Raw genomic sequence first — 18,042 nt, 5'->3', positions numbered from 1 at the left:
AATGACGTCTTGCGGGACTTCCTGCATCGGTTTGTCTTCGTATATCTAGACGATATACTCATCTTTTCTCCGGACCCTGAGACTCATGTCCAGCATGTTCGTCAGGTCCTGCAGCGGTTGTTGGAGAACCGGCTGTTTGTGAAGGGCGAGAAGTGCGAGTTCCACCGTACTTCTTTGTCCTTCCTGGGGTTCAGCATCTCCTCCAACTCTGTCGCCCCTGACCCAGCCAAGGTTGCAGCGGTGAGAGATTGGCCCCAACCAACAAGCCGTAAGAAACTGCAACAGTTCCTCGGCTTTGCAAATTTCTATCGGAGGTTCATTAAGGGTTACAGTCAGGTAGTTAGCCCCCTGACTGCCCTGACCTCCACTAAAGTCCCCTTCACCTGGTCGGATCGGTGCGAAGCCGCGTTTAGGGAGTTGAAACGCTGGTTCTCGACTGCGCCAGTTCTGGTGCAGCCTGATCCTAATCGCCAGTTCATAGTTGAAGTGGATGCCTCTGACTCAGGGATAGGAGCCGTGCTGTCCCAGAGCGGGGAGTCCGGAAAGGTTCTCCACCCTTGTGCCTATTTTTCCCGCAGGTTGACCCCGGCTGAAAGGAATTATGACGTCGGCAATCGGGAACTCCTGGTGGTGAAGGAGGCTCTTGAGGAGTGGAGACACCTGTTGGAGGGAGCGACGGTGCCCTTCACGGTTTTCACGGACCATCGGAACCTGGAGTACATCCGGACCGCCAAGCGGCTGAACCCCATGCAAGCCCGCTGGTCACTGTTCTTCGGGAGCTTTGACTTCCAGATCACATACTGCCCCGGGACCAAGAACCAATGATCGGATGCCCTGTCCCGGGTGCACGAAGAGGAAGCCAAGGCCGAGTTGTCGGACCCAACAGAGACCATCATCCCCGAGTCCACTGTCATGGCCACCCTCACCTGGGACGTGGAGAAGACCGTCCGGGAGGCCCTGGCACGGACCCCGGACCCGGGGACCGGCCCGAGGAACAAACTGTATGTCCCACCAGAGGCCAGAGCTGCGGTTTTGGACTTCTGGCATGGTTCCAAGCTCTCCTGTCATCCAGGGGTGCGCAGAACCGTGGCAGTGGTCCAGCAGCGCTTCTGGTGGGCGTCTATGGAAGCCGACGTCTGGGATTACGTCCAGGCCTGTACCACCTGTGCCAGGGGCAAGGCTGACCACAAGAGGACTTCGGGCCTCCTCCAGCCTCTACCGGTGCCTCACCGCCCCTGGTCCCACATCGGCCTGGACTTCATCACGGGCCTCCCGCCGTCCCAGGGCAACACCACCATCCTCACGATAGTGGACCGGTTCTCCAAGGCGGCCCACTTCGTGGCCCTCCCGAAGCTCCCGACGGCCCAGGGGACGGCAGACCTCCTGGTCCACCACGCGGTGCGTCTGCATGGGATACCATCGGACATCATCTCGGATCGTGGTCCTCAGTTCTCTTCCCAAGTCTGGAGGAGTTTCTGCAGGGAACTGGGGGCCACCGTGAGTCTCTTGTCCGGGTATCACCCTCAGACAAACGGACAGGCAGAGCGGGCTAACCAGGAGCTGGAGCAGGCCCTCCGCTGCGTGACCTCCGCGCACCCGATGGCCTGGAGCAACCATCTGGCCTGGATCGAGTACGCCCACAACAGCCAAGTGTCGTCTGCCACCGGCCTCTCCCCGTTTGAGGTGTGTTTGGGGTACCAGCCCCCATTGTTCCCGCTCGTGGAGGGAGAGGTTGGTGTGCCCTCGGTCCAGGCCCACCTCAGGAGGTGCCGCCGGGTGTGGCTGACCGCCCGTTCTGCCCTGTTGAAGGTCCGGGCGAGGGCCAAGGCCCATGCAAACCGCCGGCGTCCCCCGGCCCCTGCATACGAGCCCGAGCAGGAGGTGTGGTTGTCGACCAAGGACATTCCGCTTCAAGTGGAGTCACAAAAACTCAAGGACCGGTTTATTGGACCATTTCCCATCCTCAAGGTCCTCCGTCCGGCCGCAGTGAAGCTAAAGCTGCCAGCTTCACTGCGGATCCACAAAGTTTTTCATGTGTCACGTCTTAAACCTCATCACACCTCACCACTCTGCACCCCTGTACCTGCACCGCCTCCTGCCCGGATCATCGACGGGGAGCCGGCATGGACCGTGCGTCGGCTCCTGGACGTCCGTCGAAAGGGTCGGGGGTTCCAGTATCTGGTGGACTGGGAGGGGTATGGACCCAAAGAACACTCCTGGGTGAAGAGGAGCTTCATCCTGGACCCGGCCCTCCTGGCTGATTTCTACAACCGTCACCCGGACAAGCCTGGTCGGGTGCCAGGAGGCGCCTGTTGAGGGGGGAGACCTGTTGTGTGGGCCGCTGAAGAGGAGGTACTGCTGGCTCACCACCACCAGATGGTGCCCTGCTTGAAGTGCGGGCTTCAAGCACGAGAGGGTGTCGGAACTACTGGGAGTGACAGCTGTCACACATCATCAACACCAGCTGTCACTCATCCACTCATCAACCACATCCTCCATAAAAGCCGGACTGCAACTCCACCTCCCCGCCGAGAAATCAGCTACCATTCAGGTAACTTCTCTGCTGCATCCTAAATAAACAAAGTCTGATCTCATTTACAGCCGTTTTCCTGCGACGTGTCCTTGTCTGCTGCATTGCCGTTGGTGTGGACTGCGACGGCTTCACCTCACACCCCAACCAGACAAGTGGTTTTCCAGGAGCTGTACGAGTGTGTGTTACTGGAGGTGGAGGTTTTCCCTCCTGGAGGAATTAAGCACTGTAAGATTGCTGGGTGTGTATTCACACACCCACCATTAACTGTTTCTGTTTCTGCCAGCAGTACCGGGTCTGACTGCTGAAGACAGTGGCCACCTGGGGCACAGGGCTTGGCGGCTCCGGTGTTCTTCAGATCCGTTGGCGGTGGAAGCTGTGTGGGATCCGGCTCTTCTCTTGCCAGACGTCTTCTATCTTTGAGCCTGCCCACACGTCACCTTGTGTATGACTGACGAGCCACATTCTCTGTCATTGTCTGTATTTCATTGTGCGATTCACAACATTAAATTGTTACTTTTTGGCTTATCCATTGTCCGTTCATCAACGCCCCCTGTTGTGGGTCCGTGTCACGTCACCTTCCCAACAGAGAGTGGATTTTGATGAATTTGCGTGCGCAGCAGTCAGTGTGTGCAGGAGAGAAAAAAAGGCTTGAGCATCAATCTTTTTACACGACAATCGTTCAATATCAATACCAGCGTTGGTATCGATATTATCGATATTAGGATCGATCCGCCCACCTCTAGTTACTACAGTATAGGGGAAACACTGTTAGTGTATATTTAAGTTCACATTTTATTTAATCTTATGTGTTTGTTATTAAAAAAAACACAAATGCTGAATGCTGACTGGCTCATAACACCAGTCAGAATGACTTCTCCGGGTTTGATCAATTTGATCTCTCTTTCTTAAAGTTTACATAAACTTTAAGAACTGCAGCTGACTGCAGCAAACTTGGAGAAGTCCAATCTGTGCAAAAAACGTGTAATCTTGGAAGCCAAGTTCTAACAATGACTGCATTATGTGTGCAAGCTTGATTTTTTTTTAAAACATCTGCAATGGTCCTGCAAATTGTCAATAGTTCTCATGTTGCTTTTACAGTCCAAGCTCAAATATTAAAGAAATTTAAAAATCCCAGTATGAAAAAGCCAAGATCCTTGTAGCATGAACATTTATGTCACTCAAAGTTGCCCCCAAGCTACATAATGACTCTGACATTCATCCAATTTCTGAACATGGTTCCCACATTCTGCCAGTTTAAACCCTTAGCACACCACAAACCAACTCAAAGAAACCACTAGCTTTACCATTGCTTCACAGCACACTACCTGACACATTAAATACAGGGCACAAAAGTGAAATAAAAACCCAACCAACATTCTGGCCGTACGTCGGCTGGGATTAGCAGTGACAAACTTGATTACTCACAGACAGGCATGGCTAAGCTCCACTAGCAAGTTTCACCCTGGCAATTTTATTAGCTGCCTCATATTCCAGCCCAAACCTTCTAGCATATTATTCTCTTCTACACCTCCAAGAAGTCTGAGTTTCACCGGCAGGTTTGATGATGCATGACTTACTGTCAAAGAGCTAACACTGAAGTTTTATCTGCATTGAGTCAACTGAAGAGCTTTTTCAGAACCAGAGCTAGGAATAGCCATATGTACAAGGGGCAACTGAGAAGTTGCCAAAAAAAAACTAGGGTGTGGTTCTCCATCTTTTGCATTCTGAGAAACAAACATTTCTTAAGCATGCACCCAGTGAGTCAAAACTTCACACATTCTCAAGAAATGTTGGTTAACTACCACCACCCACGCACTTCCTTTATGTCATTTACGCTAGCACAGATGTAAAGAAAAGTATCCACCAGAGGGCACTGCAGACCACCTTGAAAATGTCTGACTATGTCAAACATGGCGACAGTTGAAGAAGTCGTAATAATCCCTCATTGCAATGAGGTCCAGATGGAGGTGGGTTGTGCGGCCATTAAATACTTCATGACAAAATGTTAAAAATGTCTGAATATATCCTTGGTATTTGATTGGTGGTTTGTATGTCACATGACATGGATTATTCGTACCATTTGCCATTGTGTACCATTTACCATGCAATTTGGTGCTATATATTGTGCAATTTTGGTACTATACAATTTGTGCTATTGCGCGCTGTGACCACACTACCAGCGACGGCACTTAGCTTAAAAACAAACATGGCGGGAGCTTATTGACGCTGTTGTTTCTTCTAACACACACACAAAAAAAAACAAATCCAGTAGGCCGTAAGCCATCTGGAGGTATTTGCAGTATGCGCTGGGATGTCTCTAGGTGAAGTAGAACCACTGTCGGATGAAGAGCTCGACACATTTTTCATTGGACTGAGAAAAGCAGATGGAAGTCTGTACAGAATGCACAACATCACCTATGGACTACATCACCAGGATTGGTTTGAACTATCTGACTGTGCAAGTTGACTGAGAACTATTTTGGATTGGATTGGACTTCTTCTTCTTTGTCTTTCGGCTGTTCCCTTTAGGGGTCGCCACAGCAGATCAATCGTTTCCATCTCACCCTGTCCTCTGAATCTTCCTCTGTCACACCAACCACCTGCATGTCCTCTCTCAGCACATCCATGAACCTCCTCTTTGGCCTCCCTCTTCTCCTCCTGCCTGGTGGCTCCATCCTCAGCATCCTTCTCCCTATATACCCTGGGTCCCTCCTCTGCACATGTCCAAAACCATCACAATCTCGCCTCTCTGACTTTGTCTCCAAACTGTCCCACCTGAGCTGTCCCTCTGATATGTTCATTCCTAATCTTGTCCATTCTTGTCACCCCCAAAGAGAATCTCAACATATTCAGCTCTGCCACCTCCAGCTCTGCCTCCTGTCTTTTTGTTAGTGACACTGTTTCTAAACCATACAACATAGCTGGTCTCACTACTGTTTTGTAAACTTTCCCCTTCACTCTTGCTGATATTCTTTGGTCACAAATCACTCCTGCCACCTTTCTCCACCCACTCCACCCTGCCTGCACTCTCTTCTTCACCTCTCTACCACACTCTCCATTACTTTGAACAGTTGACCCCAAATATTTAAACTCATCTACTTTCACCACTTCTACTCCTTGTAACTGCACTATTCCACTGGGCTCCCTCTCATTCACACACGTGTACTCAGTCTTGCTTCTACTGACTTTCATTCCCCTTCTCTCCAAAGCATATCTCCACTTCTCCAGACTAGACTCAACTTGCTCTCTACTCTCACTACATATCACAATATCAAAAATCAATTCAAATCAATTTTATTTATATAGCGCCAAATCACAACAAACAGTTGCCCCAATGTCATCTGTAAACATCATAGTCCATGGGGACTCCTGTCTGATCTCATCTGTCAACCTGTCCATCACCACTGCAAACAAGAAAGGACTCAGAGCTGATCCTTGGTGTAATCCCACCTCCACCTTGAATGAGTCTGTCATTCCAACTGCGCATCTCACCGCTGTCACACTATTCTTGTACATGTCCTGCACTACCCTAACATACTTCTCTGCCACTCCAGACTTCCTCATACAATGCCACAACTCTTCTCTTGGCACCCATCATAAGCTTTTTCTAAGTCCACAAACACACAATGTAACTCTTTCTGTCCTTCTCTGTACTTTTCCAACAGTATTCTCAGAGAAAACATTGCATCTGTAGTGCTCTTTCTCGGCATGAAACCATATTGCTGCTCACAGAGCTTCACCTGTTTTCTAAGCCTAGCTTCTACTACTCTTTCCCATAACTTCATGCTGTGGCTGATCAGCTTTATGCCTCTGTAGTTACTGCAGCTCTGCACATCACCATTGTTCTTGAAAATAGGAACCAGCACACTTCGTCTCCACTCCTCAGGCATCCTCTCACTTTCCAAGATTTTATTAAACAATCTGGTTAGAAACTCTACTGCCATCTCTCCTAGACATTTCCATGCCTCCATTGGAATGTCATCTGGACCAACTGCCTTTCCACTCTTCATCCTCTTCATAGCAGCCCTCACTTCTTCCTTGCTAATCTCTTTTACTTCCTGATTTACTCTCACCACATCATCCAGCCTTTCCTCTTGCTCATTTTCTTTATTCATCAACTCTTCAAAATATTTCCTCCACCTTCTCAGCACACACTCCTCACTTGTCAGCACATTACCATGTGCATCTTTTACCACCCTAACCTGCTGCACATTCTTTCCAGCTCTGTCCCTTTGTCTGGCCAATCGGTACAAGTTCTTTTCTCCTTCCTTACTATTCAACTTCTTGTACAGCTCGCAATATGCCTTTTCCTTTGCTTTTGCCACTTCTATTCTCGCCTTACGCCACATCTCCTTGTACTCCTGTCTACTTTCTTCATCTCTCCGACTATCCCAAAACTTTTTCGCCAACCTCTTTCTCCTTATGCTTTCCTGGACCTCTTCATTCCACCACCAAGTCTCCTTGTCTTCCTTCCACTGTCCAGATGTCATACCCAGTACTGCCCTAGCTGTCTCCCTCACCACATCTGCAGTACTTTTCCAGTTGTCCAAAATTGCTTCCCCTCCAACTAGTGCTTCTCTCACCTGCTCGCTAAATTTCACACAACAGTCTTCCTCCTTCAGCTTCCACCATCTGATCCTTTGTTGAGCTCTCACTCTCTTCTTCTTCTTTACCTCTAAAGTCATCCTACAAACAACCATCCTATGCTGTCTAGTGACACTCTCTCCTGCTACCACCTTACAGTCTGTGATTTCTTTTAGCTTGCATCTCCTATAAAGAATGTAGTCCACCTGTGTGCACCTTCCTCCACTCTTATATGTTACCCTGTGCTCCTCCGTTTTCTTAAAGTAGGTATTCACCACAGCCATTTCCATCCTTTTTGCAAAATCAACTACCATCTGTCCTTCCCCATTCCTATCCTTGATACCATATCTACCCATTACTTCCTCATCACCTCTGTTCCCTTCACCAACATGCCCATTGAAGTCTGCTCCTGTCACCACTCTTTCATGCTTGGACACACTCTCCACCACCTCATCTAACACACTCCAGAAATCTTCTTTCTCCTTCATCTCACAACCTACCTGTGGGGCATATGCACTGTTGATATTCATCATCACCCCTTCAATTTCCAACTTCACACTCATCACCCTGTCAGACACTCGCTTAACATCCAACACACTTTTAACATACTCTTCCTTTAAAATGACCCCAACACCATTTCTCTTCCTGTCCTCACCATGGTACAACAACTTGTACCCACCGCCGATGCTCCTGCTCTTACTTCCCTTCCACTTGGTCTCTTGCACACACAATATGTCTACCTTTCTCCTCTCCATCATATCAGCCAGCTCTCTCCCTTTACCAGTCATACTACCAACATTCAAAGTCCCCACTCTCATTTCCACCCTTCTAGTTTTCTTCTTCTCCCGCTGTTCGTGGCAACGTTTTCCTCCTCTTCTTCATCGTCTTCGCCCAGCAGTAGCCCAATTTCCACCGGCACCCTGTTGGGCAATAGCACCGGTGGCGGACGTTGTTAACCCGGGCCGCGACCGATCCGGTATGGGAATTCGATTCTGAGTCTGCATAGTTGGGCTGGCTTGTTTTACGCCAGATGCCCTTCCTGACACAACCCTCCTCATTTATCCCGGCTTGGAACTGGCACTCAGAGTGTACTGGCTGCACACCCCATGTGGCTGAATTTTGGATTGGATTGGACTGCTATTTAAAATTCGTGTTGGACTGTTTGGAATCAGTTGACATCAAAGGTCCATAATGAATGTTTTTTCATTCGCTCAATGGAAAGAATATTTTCTGCAGCGCATGTCGGTGCTAGCCATTTGGGTGGCCTAAGCACAAATCCTTTGTGGTGCCCACCCTCTCAAAATGAACAATAATTTAGAATTTGTCAGTGCGGTTCTCTTTATTTCCAAAATAACTTCTCAATACTCAATATTAAATGAATATTGGTGGCCAAGTGGTTAATGTGCTTGGTTTCAGGGCAGAAGGTTCCGGGTTCAAATCCCACCCCTGCCACATTTCTCCATGTAATGTGGAGCTGCGTCAGGAACGGCATCCGGCATAAAACCTGTGCCAATTCAACATGCAGATCCACCTTGGATTTGCTGTGGCGACCCTGAGTGCAAACAAGGGAGCAGCCAAAGGGACTTACTTACTTACTTACTATTGAGTTATTATTTTAATAATAATTTATGAATGTTTTGAAAATGGCTGCAAATAAATAATTTTGCATTAACAATGGCACCGAACATGACAAGAAATAAATCTAAAATTTTAAATAAATAAATACCACCACATTATTTAAAAATGTAATGAATAACTACCGTCTGTAGGCAATTAATTAAACTCCTCTCAGAAAAATTTTTTTAAACTTTTTTCATGTTTCCGCTTTTAACACAGGATTTTGTGCTTTTCTCCCATTTAGATTATTGACAATTCAACTGTCTTTATATTTTTGGTCCATTCATGGACGAAACATCATAAAGTCAATGTAAATTTTCACAAATATGACATTTTACACACTAAATTAACTCTGAAATAAATCAGAGTAATAATGAAAAGAATCAGCAGCTGCAGCATTAAATGTGGCGTACAGAACTAAAACATTTAGCAAGATCTAAATTGTGATTTTGAAATAAAATGTTCAATTACAGGGCAGTTAAGGCTTATTTAACATTTGTGAGCATAAGTGGGAATTTAATCGCACGTGGAATTTAAAGCATCAAGTGTTTCAGAGCCCCGGCTGTAAACAAAGGATCATTCAGCTCCCTGTAGCCTAATTCCAGAAAAAAAATTATTCCAAAAATGATCTGGGTGAGGTCGCACTAGACACTATTAAAGTGATGCAGTGGCTTTCTAAAAAAAAATACAATCTGGATCTGGAAGATTCAAGTTCTTACATGAAAACAGCAGAAAAAAAACTCTCACTAATCTTCCAAGTCATTATACTTTCGCTCTCCTGAAATGTTAAAGACGAGAACAGCGTGGTTTTCTTCTTTAAAAAAAAAAAACTGGTAACATTCCGATGTGTGGCAACGATTCCGGTGCACAGTGATCATTACCTGCACAATCAATCAGCCCAATACCATCCCAAAACGATTTGGGATGGTATTGCTCTGTTCCATTGTATAAAATGGACCCAAATAAAGGTCACATGCATGCAGAGTGCAGATAGAAGGCTCCATCTGCATCCATATTTAATGTTCAGCATAAATGAGCCTGAAGTCTGACCCGCTACGGCTATTTGCATGCTGAGCTGTGATTGGTCAGCTCATATTTGCAATGCAATGCAATGCAAAAAAAAAAAAAAAGTCATATTTCAAGTATGTGTAAGTGGACAGTTTATAAAAAAAAAAAAAATAGAATGGACCATCCCTGAATACATTGCCATAAAGTTCTGAGTAGACTGAATGCCTAAACAATGCTCACTTACCTATACACTCCAGCCCAGAGCTGTCCAGCGAACTTCCCGTAGAACACAAACACACAAAGGATCCCGGGCTGTTCACACACTCTCCGTTTACACATGGGCTTGACGCACATTCATTCACATCTGTTGGAGACAAACACAAGTGACAAGCTGTCCTGATGGTAACATAGTGGACATAATAGACATCAGTGAGAAAAATGGAGGGCCATATCTTCCATCTGGTGCACAGTGTACAAGAGACACAGTTTTCATTTTTACACCCAGCTCCGTGTCATGTAAGCGACTGTTATAAATTGTGCCCACTTGCTTGCACATGGATGTGTTGGTCTAAAAATGTGGTGGGTTCATGTGCAGGGCTGGTGCACTGGTTTTGCATGGCAACACAAAGTAAGTGCACCATAGACCAGCAAAAGCCTGGTCTCAAACATGTTTGTACAAACAGGATTGCACAATTGTTCATCAAACTACTACAAAAATAAACTGAACAATTAACAATGAGTAGGTTGAGTCAGGTCAGCTGGACTTATGAACTAAACATGACCTGGAAGCCTGAGAATCTCTACAGACATGGAAAAAAAAGCCTAATAGAAAAATCCAAAATTTAAAAAATGCTGGTGAGACATATGGAGAAGGAGGAGGTGTTACAGAATGTGGACCCTAAATGCTTCACCTCAGGGAGCTTTAGTGACAACTGGGATTCCTGTAAAGTATCTGCTGATGCACTTTGCCACTGTGCCCAGAAACCTTTCCTCACCAGAAATCTGAATAACAATGTGCCAGACGCTAGCACACTTGTGTCTTCAAGCTGATGTCAGATGACACTGTGATTGGTTTATTTCACGGTATGCCCAAAATACATCCACGTTTACGAATAGTTCAAATGATCCGCCATGTAAGTTGTAATATTTAGTCAGATGTGCTGAAAGCACTTGTGCAAAATACAAAACTTTAAAAATGTTGGTGAGATATGGAGAAGGAGGAGGTGTTACAGAATGTGGACCTCAAATGCTTCACCTCAGGGAGCTTTAGTGACAACTGGGATTCCTGTAAATAATCTGCTGATGCACTTTGACACTGTGGCCAGAAACCTTTCCTTGTCAGAAATCTGAATAACAGCGTGCCAGACACTAGCACACTTGTGTCTTCAAGCTAATGTCAGATGACACTGTGACTGTTTTATTTCACGTTATGCCCAAAACACATCCACGTTTACAACTAGTTCAAATTATCCTCTATGTAAATTGCAATATTTAGTCAGACGTGCCAAAAGCACTTGTGCTATGCAGTTTAAGACATGTGCTATGGATCATCAAGATAGGGCCCAAAGTGTAAGACAGAATGAAAGCATGTCTGACCCTCGCACACATCTGTCGCAGTATCAAATCGGTATCCGGTGGGACAGTGACAGGTGAAACTGCCTGGCGTATTTCTGCATAGACCGTTGTCACACAGATGTCTGTTCATCAGACACTCATCAATATCTGCGAAGAAACAGATGGTCATGAGGGCAGCGGATATCAAGGCTAGATTCTCAAAGTTTCAAAGTGGACAAGAACTTACCAATGCAGTTTTTTCCTGTCAGGTCTACCTCAAAGCCTTCATTGCAGCTGCATTTGTATGTCCTCAGCATGTTCTCACACACTCCATTCTGGCAAATGTCAGGATCCAGGGCGCATTCATTAATGTCTGCGAGGCAGGACAATAAACATTCAGGGGTCAAATAAATCAATCGGTGAGTAATAATCACTTGATTTTCACGACTGATTTCTGCTGCATTACCTCGTCCATCACCGGTTGTGCCGATGTCATTTGGGCACAGAGCCAGGAACTCAGCTGCAAGAAACACCCAGTCAGTTCACATTAAAAAACAACGAAGAAGGAAGTAACAGCATTTGAGAAAATATACGGCAAAAAAACCTCAAAATCTCAAAGCAAGAGATTTAATATTGTATCATTATCCATTTACATACTTTCTAATTTAGCCTCCATGCTTAGAAAACTTGTTCCTTAATGTGGTGAAACTCTGGGATCTGTTCATTTTGAAAATTTAATTGATGGCACAAACAAAAAGCAACTGTGTGTGTGTGTGTGTGTGTGTGTGTGTGTGTGTGTGTGTGTGTGTGTGTGTGTGTGTGTGTGTGTGTGTGTGTGTAGTCAGCTTCTCTTGAATGTGGGTCTCTGTCAAACAACTTAGTTGTGACTTTATTTATGTGTCAGAGACCACAGAACTTTTTGCTCTGGTCATCCTGACTTTAACAGGTATGTTTTGAATTAAGCGCAGTGCGTGCATGCGTGCCTGTGCATGTGTGGGTCAGGTGGTGGGAGGCGGCTCTGTGTATGTAAAGGGTGGAGCGGTGTGAATATCTGTACCAGAGTTTTTCGGTGGGCAGGGTTGGCACGGCTCTCCGTAGGCATAATCCGTGCTGGCACAGCAGCACTCGGACTTGGTCACAGCTCCGAATAAAGGCCTCACACACTGTCCGCGCTTGTAGCCACCATAACATGAACTGCGCATGTGTGTGTCTGTTTCAGATCAACAAAAAGACTGTGTAAGAGTGTGTGAGAACGGAGATCGGCCATGCGATCTAGGAAGAGAAAGACACATTTGGAGTAAAGGCATGGGAACGGGAAAAGTAGAAGGAAAGGGAGGCAAGAATCCATGGCTCCAATAAACAACACTGGCAAAACAAACTGTTGTTGTCACTGCATAATATCCTGGGATTTTAGACATTCTCATGCGTTGATATCATCCTGACCAAAACGCACACAGACTGAGGAACGACATTTCAACACTTCCCCACACAATACACAAAGAAATGTCATTTGGGGGAATGTGGGAATGTTGAAAATAATGACATAAACAGATCTACTCTCCTAGAGCCAATCAAGGTAGGTGGAGCTCAAGGAGGCATGAAAAACAAATATGAGTCACCAAGACCCCTGGCAACCAAGATCGAAACACCAAAAATCAATACTGGAAACGACTAAGCTGGTAGTAATCAGGCTATAATGGAGCTTCATTTGGTACTACAAGTAGACAAGGACTAATTTTAAAGTTCTGTGATGCTTTCAAAGGGATCAAAGCTTACAAATGGTTTTGGTTTACCTGAAAATTATGAACAAGTTTGGTGGCCATGTTTGGTAGGGTTCAAACGGGGTCAACTGTGGTCAAAATTTTTAAAAACTTCCAGTATTGTTGAAATGTAAACCAAAATTACTTGTATTGTCATGCATAATCCAAAAGTATAGCATTTGGTCTTTCTGCAACCATCTGTTAAACCACTATGGTGGAAATGTGGAAAGTCCACTTGTTTCAAGGGTCAAACTTACCAGTGCTGCAAAGATTATCCAAGTGAATGATTTTGCCATCTAATCATATGTTTTCTGACATGACATATGCAACTAAGTTACTTTCAAAAACCAAAATACTGTTGTCACCATTTCATCTTTCAGGGTCCCAATATGCAATGTGTGTTTGGCATTGTTCTAATCTCATTGCCGGCTGGTAAATGGTATTAACGTTAACATTGTTTTTACATAAAATTGAAGCATCAAAAGACCAGCACTTGAAAAACAGAATGCTAAAAAAAAATCACAAGCAAATTTTTGGATGTCAAGGAACATTATGAACGAACCTATAATATAATTATAATGAACTTTAAGTCCAACTTGCAAATTGTACTGTAGAGAAAACCCTGAATGAGTACATTTCTTTATCATATACCTATAAATGATACACCAATATGAATGGATAAAACATTAAAGAATAAATAGCAATACACCCATTTCGCGGACGGGTAATATTTTTCATACCACCCGAATAATCAGCCAATCCGGACAGCGGAGCAGCGCCACGACGAAGAGTCACTATTAATAATTTCTTATGTGTCCATCCTCGTAGGTTGATCGTTAAAATTAAATTCGTTAGTTCTAAAAGCCATCATAATTATTTATAGGAAAACGTTCTATTTTTTTTCTACTAAGCTTTGAACTTTGAGTGTTTACACAGGAGAGAAAAGTGAGAAAATGTTAATGCCTGATTGTGAAAAGCGTATAAAGTGTGTAGTGAGGGGTTTTACAGCCTTAACACATCTACAATAATTGTAAAAAATAACGCTGACTACTTCGCGGTTTTCGCCCATCGCGGGTTATTTTTGAACGTTAGTCCCGCAATAAACGAGGGACCACTGTATATGATAAAATCGTTATCAAGTTGTTCACCAATGAATATGGCTTTTTACACCCTTCAGAAAACCATACAACATTTATCATTTATAGGTATATAATAAAATCGTTATCAAGTTGTTCACCAATGAATATGGCTTTTTACACCCTTCAGAAAACCATACAACATTTATCATTTATAGGTATATGATAAAATCGTTATCAAGTTGTTCATCAATGAATATGGCTTTTTACACCCTTCAGAAAACCATACAACATTTATCATTTATAGGTATATGATAAAATCGTTATCAAGTTGTTCACCAATGAATATGGCTTTTTACACCCTTCAGAAAACCATACAACATTTATCATTTATAGGTATATAATAAAATCGTTATCAAGTTGTTCACCAATGAATATGGCTTTTTACACCCTTCAGAAAACCATACAACATTTATCATTTATAGGTATATGATAAAATCGTTATCAAGTTGTTCATCAATGAATATGGCTTTTTACACCCTTCAGAAAACCATACAACATTTATCATTTATAGGTATATGATAAAATCGTTATCAAGTTGTTCACCAATGAATATGGCTTTTTACACCCTTCAGAAAACCATACAACATTTATCATTTATAGGTATATGATAAAATCGTTATCAAGTTGTTCATCAATGAATATGGCTTTTTACACCCTTCAGAAAACCATACAACATTTATCATTTATAGGTATATGATAAAATCGTTATCAAGTTGTTCACCAATGAATATGGCTTTTTACACCCTTCAGAAAACCATACAACATTTATCATTTATAGGTACATGATAAAATCGTTATCAAGTTGTTCATCAATGAATATGGCTTTTTACACCCTTCAGAAAACCATACACTTGTTGTTCATCAATGAATATGGCTTTTTACACCCTTCAGAAAACCATACACTTGTTGTTCATCAATGAATATGGCTTTTTACACCCTTCAGAAAACCATACACTTTCGGCCTCAGGGTGTATGGTTTTCTGAAGGGTGTAAAAAGCCATATTCATTGATGAACAACTTGATAACTGATAATATACATTCGGCATTACTCTGAGTGTTCTACCACTACAATTCTGAATGAAGTGGAACTGATGAGTCAAAAAAAAAATATCTGTTTCCATTTTTTTCATTAAACTGCATTTAAGAAGCATCCTGGTTTGAAGATTTAAAATGTGTTATTAATTTGCGATAAATCATGATAACAAAAATGTAAATTCGACAACACATAGCACAAATTTTGGTTTGGAAAGCTTCAGGTGATCAGTTTTCACGCATCTGTTCAGAGCTATGTGAATACAGGCTGAGACCAGAATTATGTCACATCCGCAAGAAATTATGGGCCCCTGAAATACGAAATAAGGAACTGAGATGTCAAAACATTCATTTTGGTGGCCATTTTGGAATTTTAAGGAGGAAGCCATTAATCTATAATTTCCATTAGTTGCTTGGTGTTTATCCTGCTTACTACAGTTGGTCAACTGTAAACGTCTGTGTCACCTTGTATCGCAATACAGTTTAGAATCTGAGCTTTGATTTCCTTTTATTTACATCTGGATGGATTAAAAAAATGTAGGACATGGCAGCGTTTGACAGACGTTCCAAATAAACATCTTGGTCAGACCCATGTATCAGATTTCTCCTGTTTAAAAAGTGTGAACAGCCAAACTGTTCAACCCTGTTTGGACGAGATAGGCACATGGAAGCTCACAATTGTTTCCATACTGAAGCAAGACGTACTTGCTGAAAAACAGTGGAAAAACCAACTCTTTCTTAAAACACCCAGAAGGAAAACAAAAAACAAAAAAACAAACAAAAAATGCTGTACTTTGTTAAAAAACATAAAAAAATACTAAAATGTTTTAGTTTTTCTGGTCTCTGTCGTTGTAGTCAGCCTGAAACAGAGGCAGCACATGCCGGAAATGAAAACGGGGTGTGTTCCCTTCAGTAAATTGAAGCAGAAATTGCGTGCATATCTCGCTTAGATGTTCACCAGTCAGCTGGTACTGAACCCGAACTCAGATTGGGTGAGAGATTACAGTTTACAGTGTAATCCAAAAACAACACACAGGCCATTCCTGAAAATAAACAACAGAGATCCAGATTATCAGACAAATGGCTACTCACCAACGCAGACCCGTCCATCCAGACCCACGGCCATTCCAGCCATACACTCACAGCGGAACGATCCCTCGGTGTTAATGCAGTGGCCGTTCATACACATGCCCGGAGTCTCACACTCGTCGATGTCTGCAGGCACGGACACACGGGGACAACACGGGGAACCAGGGCTTTAGGAACGTCACAAGCAAAACATTTCAGCTAGTGGAAGAATCTATTAAGCGTCACCAATTTCCTGCTGAAGCAGTTCTTATTAAAATAGAAAGGTGCAGCCAAAACAACATCACATTTTCACATTTATTACCTCCGCTAAGCAACCAGTTTTCCTCCTCCCTGCTGTCTGCATCAGTTTATCACATCATTACTGAGTGTAAACAATTTTAGGGCATTGGCACATAAGTGTGTTTGTGGTTGCGGGCACCTTCCTGGAGACACTTTGGGTGAGGTAGGCACATGGGAGCTCCTATTCTCCTATTTTAGCTTTTCAGCTATGATTTAATATAGTCTCGGAGATCACGTTTAATTCAACAGCACAAAGGGCAAAAGTGTTTTCTTGACCCCCCAGCCCTTTCCCCACACTAAAGACCAAAAAACACATATACCATTATTCCTAAAAGAATAATTTCTTGATAATCTTAAAAAAAATAAACAGCAACAAAAAGAACATATTTATATTGTGATTATTTATTTTGCTACCAATCCACAATCAGTTCTTCAATTAAATATCTTTCTGGATTGAATTCCATTCACTGGATATCCTTGCACAATGTTTTCTATTTATTTTTATTTATTTTTTTGGTGGTGGTGGTGGTGGTGGTGGTGGGGGCACATGAATCAGCTTCATGTGAATTCACCAGATGTTCCAGAACCACTGCTTTAGGGGATATTTGTTCTCTAAATGGATCTTTATAGCACCACTGTTATTTAAAGCAGTAAAGTAATTATTTTATGCACAACAGGCCGTTTATGGGTCCATACAGCATCAACCAAATGCAAGTCGGATGTTAAATTATTATCCTGGAATCACATTATCGGTCTTTTCTAATCAAAACCTCTTCTGGCAGGTTTGATCAGTTTCAGGAAAAGGTCAAACCTATTTTCTCTTTCCACATATCAACATCCAGTTAGCCTGCTGCAATGCCCAGGGACTTTTCCAAAGCTTTTGGGGGGATTTTTTTTTCTCTCTCTCTCCCCTGTGTGCTTAGACTTCACATAACAGAACTACTCATACTCCAGACAAGAAATAGCCCCTCCAAGCTTAATGCCGGATGATGCAGCTCGTGAATGTGAACAAGCAGAGATGTGTCTGAACCAATGAACTCACCGATGCACATGCGTCCGCTGGTGTCAAGCAGGAAGCCAGGCTTACAGATGCATTTGAAGCTGCCATCTTCATTGATACAGAGTCCGTTGAGACACATGTTCCTGATCAGGCACTCATCCTGGTCTGGAAATGGACAGAAACACACCGATAAAGGTACAGAAGGTGCATTTAAGGAAGCTACAGTGGTTAAAGGACCACACTGCTAGATTTAGCCCACAACCCTACACTGAAAAAAGAAAATAGTCGAACCATCTTAAAAATGTGTTACAATTGGTAAAACCTGAATGAATTAAGTTGTTTGAACTTAAGTTTGTAAGTTAGATCAACTCCAGAGCAAACTTAGGTTCAAATAACAATATATTCAAGTTTGACCAACTGTACTGTTTTTTTTTAAGTTGGTTCTTT

At 43.5% G+C, this 18,042-nt stretch overlaps 1 protein-coding gene across 1 annotated transcript in view; it reads right to left on the bottom strand.

Moving 5' to 3' along the window:
- Positions 1-18,042, bottom strand: part of fbn1 (fibrillin 1) — a 269,481-nt gene that overhangs the window by 157,549 nt on the left and 93,890 nt on the right. Inside the window, exons 15-21 of the mRNA XM_034194183.1 lie at positions 17,638-17,760; positions 16,320-16,442; positions 12,354-12,506; positions 11,763-11,816; positions 11,544-11,669; positions 11,339-11,464; positions 9,987-10,106 (exon numbers count right to left, since the gene is read on the bottom strand). Coding sequence (XP_034050074.1) covers positions 9,987-10,106; positions 11,339-11,464; positions 11,544-11,669; positions 11,763-11,816; positions 12,354-12,506; positions 16,320-16,442; positions 17,638-17,760 — 825 coding nt within the window. The remainder of the gene's footprint in view (positions 1-9,986; positions 10,107-11,338; positions 11,465-11,543; positions 11,670-11,762; positions 11,817-12,353; positions 12,507-16,319; positions 16,443-17,637; positions 17,761-18,042) is intronic.

The sequence above is a fragment of the Thalassophryne amazonica genome, chromosome 2 (assembly GCF_902500255.1).
Source record: "Thalassophryne amazonica chromosome 2, fThaAma1.1, whole genome shotgun sequence".
Lineage (NCBI taxonomy): Eukaryota > Metazoa > Chordata > Actinopteri > Batrachoidiformes > Batrachoididae > Thalassophryne > Thalassophryne amazonica.
Note: the sequence above shows the minus strand (reverse complement) of the source record. Positions and strands in the feature narration are given on the sequence as shown.